The sequence below is a fragment of the Trachemys scripta genome, chromosome 1 (genome assembly GCF_013100865.1).
Source record: "Trachemys scripta elegans isolate TJP31775 chromosome 1, CAS_Tse_1.0, whole genome shotgun sequence".
Lineage (NCBI taxonomy): Eukaryota > Metazoa > Chordata > Testudines > Emydidae > Trachemys > Trachemys scripta.
The window spans coordinates 34,804,398-34,809,521 of NC_048298.1; the positions used below are offsets into that span (position 1 = coordinate 34,804,398).

Sequence of the window (5,124 nt, forward strand, 5' to 3'; positions counted from 1 at the left end):
AGACACACAATCTTCAGTTCTTGACCAGGTAGTTTATTTCTGAGATGATGATGGGTGGAAGCTTTTTTTTTTTTAATCAAGCAAACACATTGGTGTAAATGTTTTTTCAGTTAAAGTAGTACAGGCTCAACAGAATTATTTGCAATGATGAGCTGTTTTTTCCCCACTTCATTTGTTCCTAGTACTAAGAACATACTTGATGTGGGAATCTGGAGTAGTTTTCAATAAGCCACATTTTGCAATCCCAATCACTTTTGTGAGGGTTTTGTGATTTATAACTATTTAGGAACCAGGAGATTGTGAGAGGGACACTAGGGTTCTCTTACTTAGATTCTCTGGGGATGCTTCAGAAAGCCTCAAAAAACATTAGTTTTTGCTACTTACTGATAGGAGTCTGAAAATTGTCACACCATTAGATATGCCATCTTTGAGGGTATTGGGAACATTTCAACTGGCATTTTCAGAAAAATTGATCCTTACTCTTAGTTTAGTATGAGACAGATATTTAAAGTTAAGTAGCAGACTCAAGGACTTAAGCGTGGCTTTAATTTTTCTTGTCTTTGTCAAACTGGGCTCCATTTTTTTTGCTCGCTCCCCAAGAGGTGAATATGGGCATACAACAGCTCCTCCAGCCCACTGGAAGAACCGTCAAGCAAACAATCAAGTTTACCTTTTGGGTTTCTACCTCAGATGCATTATCAGTATCATATCATAGACCTTTAAATATTATCCTAATTGGATGCATGGCCATCTCCATTCCTGCACAAAGTAAGATATCAATATTTTCTGCCATGACTAGGGAAGGCAGTCAGCAAATGCATGACCAATTTTTCAAAGCCCAAACTGCTTTTTAACCAGGGAATCCTTGAAAGTACTAGAGTTCAGCATAGGAGACTGGTCTTGGATAATGCAGCCTCAAACACCAGTCTCTTCAGAAGAGGCTTGTTGGAATAGATAGCAGTGGCCTCCGCACAAGAGGACACTTTCCCTCTCTATGAAACAGCCAGAAAGGGATTAAGTTAATGACATGGTAGCAGTTCCTTAACAATCCAATTTACCTCTGGGAGAATGGACACTAAACCAAGATTCCACAGGGGCCAAATGCAGGACAAAATTATCAGTTGAGAAAGAAATTTTATTTCAAGTTTCTAAGGGGGTATTACAAACCATAGAGAATAAAAACATCAAAAAGTATTTAAAAAGTAATTTACTGTCCCTTTAAAATAAAGATTCAAGCAGGTTTAACAATGCAGAATGCTATTCAATGAATTAAAAAAAGATTTTAAAAGTATTGGTTTTGCTGTATTCGCTAATCCATTATTTAAAAAAAGCTGGGCATAAATACTTTGTGCATTCATATGCATTATTTGGTGTTGCATATTATATAACTTGGTACAGTATTTAAGATATCACTGCAAAAGAGTTCAACACAGTGCATTTATAAATAATGGAGTCATTATAAATCACATTGCAAACATATCTTGCCATTTTCATTGTTACAAATTCAGTATTTCAGTGAACGTAGGAATAAAGTAGCTACAACAATCAATATCTTGACTTTATTTTTTTAATATAAAAAAATGCAGTTCTGGAAACCCACCCTTCTTTCTTTTCCCACACCCATACATAATGCTTCACTTCTTAAAAATAAAAATAAAGTACTAATTCTATATACATCACATGTACCATACAAAAATGTATCCAAAGTTTCTATTGCTACCAAAGTGTTCTAAATTAAAAGTTACATAAATCCCCTCATTGGAAACAAAGGCATACAGGTTACAAAAAATCAAATTACACACAAGCCATCAAGTCATTTTATACAATTTCCAATACATTTTTCTCCCAAAGCAAGTTGTCTTCTCACGTGCCTGTATAAAAATGCATATCAATATACTTTGTCAAATTTATTTTTCATTATAAAGCAAATTAATACATTTTCTACAATAAATAAAACAGGGAGGCACATATATGAAAAAAATATAATCTATGGGAGATGGATGGGATGGTTTCGAAAAAAATGTGCTCACTGGCTTAAAGCCAAGTTTGTTTAAAACAAAGAAAAAATGGGGAAAAAAAATCTCTTAAAAAGTTATTTTGGGCAATAATGGAGTGTTTTTGGTGATTTGCAAGTGATGTACATAGCATAATTTTACTCGATGCCTTTCTCACAAAGTACCCTCCAAAATAATGTAATTTTCTTTCTTAAAATACATATTTGTAATGGTAAATTTACATCAATCTTAAATATGTGGTACTTTGTGCAAAGAGCAATGATTTACACAAAATTAAACATTCACAAGTCTTTCAAAAGCTACAGATCAAGGAAAAATGATACAAGCAGCACCATATTGTATAATATATGATTTAGGCAAACATATCTTTGATGTTATTTTGATATTAGGCTTTAAGATTCACTAAGCACCTTAAGCTGGAAGATGGTGCTTATGTACTTTACTTTTTTTTTTTTTTTAATATGTAAAAAACATGGAAATGAAAACCTACTCTCTCCCCATCAAAATTAAAAAAGGGAATTAAAGAGCTACCTCTAAAATCAGAATAAGTTAAGTGTTGAATATACATATATGTACAATTTATGAACACTATGAACAAGACATTTTAACAGCTTTAGTGGAAAATCCTCCAAACTACAACACGATGATAAAATCATTAATCTATATGGCAATGGTGATTTAGAGAAACTGCTCAACTGTTTGAAGTTTGCAGAACTCAGCCACTGAATCAATGATTAAGGAGTTGTATTGTCAATACATTCTTTTAGACAATGAGGTTTATTAATAAAGTTCAAGTCTATGTGTGGTGTGTTTCTTGCCTTGGTAGCACCTTTGTTAGTCAATATCACTGAAGTCGCTAACTGGTTCTCCATGGACTCTACTTAGATGAGTCATAGCACGATCAAAAGCAATTCTCACAGCTTTACGAATGCTTGAGTTTCGACCTTCCATCATTTTTAACTTATCTATGGTCTCATCAATCCCCAGGGGAACCATTTTGGATTTTGGAAGCCACTGCCTATAAATAGGATAAAATAAATCTTGGGTTAAATAAAGCATAGATCAACAGGATTGTCCTTACATAGGACTAAACTAGCTCTTACGTAATGCTTCTCATGCAGTGTGTCAAAACAATTTATCTCTTTAAAAAAAAAATCCAATAGCAAAATTCTTACCAAAGATAAGACACCTGTGTTTTTAACGTGGGTTTTAAGACACAAGTAGCATCAGCCTCTTACAAGACTTACAAATCCAACAGGCACCATAGGATTGTAATTGATGGTAAATACTGACTTTAATAGGAGTCAGTCTGATGCAACATCATATCTAGGTATTAAAACAACTCAGGCTTAGATTAGATAGTAATGGATTGTTTTCAGTCACTACTAGATTCACCTGTTTTTACCTGTAGAATTTTTTTTAAAATTATTCATTCTTCAATTTCCATCATGCACAAAGATTTTTGCAAAAGTTTGGTTACACCACATTCTAACGTGTGTTAGTTTTGGTCTCCAATAGGGAGTTCCATAGCCAATGAACTTCTGATCAGTCCCGCATTCTGCATTTATGCTACAACATTTTAATACCACCAATTCAGTGCATAGGGTAGAGACTGTGCAGCTCACTCTTCGATGCTAGGTAGTAATGACTAGAGCCAGGTGTTTTTTTAAAAGAGGCATTGTCATAAACTCTATGGTGGAGCCGCGTCAAATGACGTCCAAGACCCACTTGTCTGTTGTTACAGCTCTCCAAGCTGGTAGAAAGAATTTGAGATGATCCCCAAAAGGCATGGAGGATGGAAGCACTGATGTACGGAGTGGCTGATAGCTCTCCAGGCACACTCAGAAATACTGTTTTCATGTTAACTGAGTGTGTTGTGCAGAGCTCTGTGCTGCCAGAACTGGCAGACGGGCTCTGTGAACTTAGGGCTCTTCTGAGGAGGTTTGTAGGCCCGTTGGTGGTAAAGTGAGGAGTTTAATAGCATTGGGCTCATGGTGGGCAATACAATTTTCTCTTTGGTGCTGGTGTATATATGCCCAAGGATCGTAAGGTGGCTCTAGAGCAGGGTTCGGCAATCTATGGCACGCGAGCCGATTTTGAGTGGCACACTGCCTGCCCGGTGAGAAGAGCCAGCGGAGGGGCAGGAAAGCACCATGCTGTGGGAAGAAACGGGGCAGGGGGGAAGCTTGGCTGCCGCGGGATCAAGCTTCTGCCTCCTGCCCCCGCAGGGGTGAGCGGCCCCCAGCCCCACTCAGCCCCCCTGCCCACTGCTCTCCCCTCCGGGGGCAGGAGGCAGAAGCTTGGTCCTGTGGCAGCCAAGCTTCCCCCCGTCCCCCGTTTCTTCCCACAACGTGGTGCATTCCGGCCCCTCCTCCTCCCAGAGGAGCAGAGCCGAGTGCAACGTGCTCGCTGCTCCATAGAGAAGGCAGAGAGAGGTAGGGACGGGCCTGGGGGAAGGGGATGGAACAGGGCATATCCCTCTCAGTCCCCTGCCATGAGCCGCTCAGGGCAGGGGGTTGAGAGCACCCCAGCCTTCTGCCCTACACCACCCCCATCCCTCTGCCCTGAACCCCCCCACCCCAACACACACCCATCCCTCTGCCCTGCACCTCCACAGCCCCATCCCTCTGCCCTGAACCCCCCCACACCCAGCCTTGTGCCCTGCACCTACACACCNCCCCCCCACACCCAGCCTTGTGCCCTGCACCTCCACACACCCCAGCCCTCTGCCCTGACCTCGAGTCCCTCCCAATACCCAGCCCTCTGACCTGAACCCCACCCCACACCCAGCCTTGTGCCCTGCACCTCCACACAACCCAGCCCTCTGCCCTGACCTCAAGTCCCCTCCCCCACCACCCAGCCCTCTGCCCTGACCTCGAGTGTCCCCCAATACCCAGCCATCTGACCTGAACCCTCCCACACACCCAGCCTTGTGCCCTGCACCTGCACACACCCCAGCCCTCTGCCCTGACCTTGAGTCTCCACCCCACACCCAGCCTTGTGCCCTGCACCTCCACACACACCCCGGCCCTCTGCCCTGACCTCGAGCCTCCCCCCCCCCCCCCCCCCCCCCCCCCCCCCCCCCCCCCCCCCCCCACCCCCCCCCCCC

The 5,124-nt window shown here is 42.0% G+C and overlaps 1 protein-coding gene across 4 annotated transcripts in view; it reads right to left on the minus strand.

The window, feature by feature from the left end:
- Nucleotides 1–1,553: 1,553 nt before the first annotated feature.
- Nucleotides 1,554–5,124, minus strand: part of BRD1 (bromodomain containing 1) — a 112,808-nt gene continuing 109,237 nt past the window's right edge. For all 4 annotated transcript variants that reach the window (XM_034767219.1, XM_034767208.1, XM_034767238.1 and 1 more), the window contains one exon: nt 1,554–3,033. In XM_034767219.1, the coding sequence (XP_034623110.1) occupies nt 2,850–3,033 (184 nt within the window). In that variant the 3' untranslated portion in view covers nt 1,554–2,849. The remainder of the gene's footprint in view (nt 3,034–5,124) is intronic.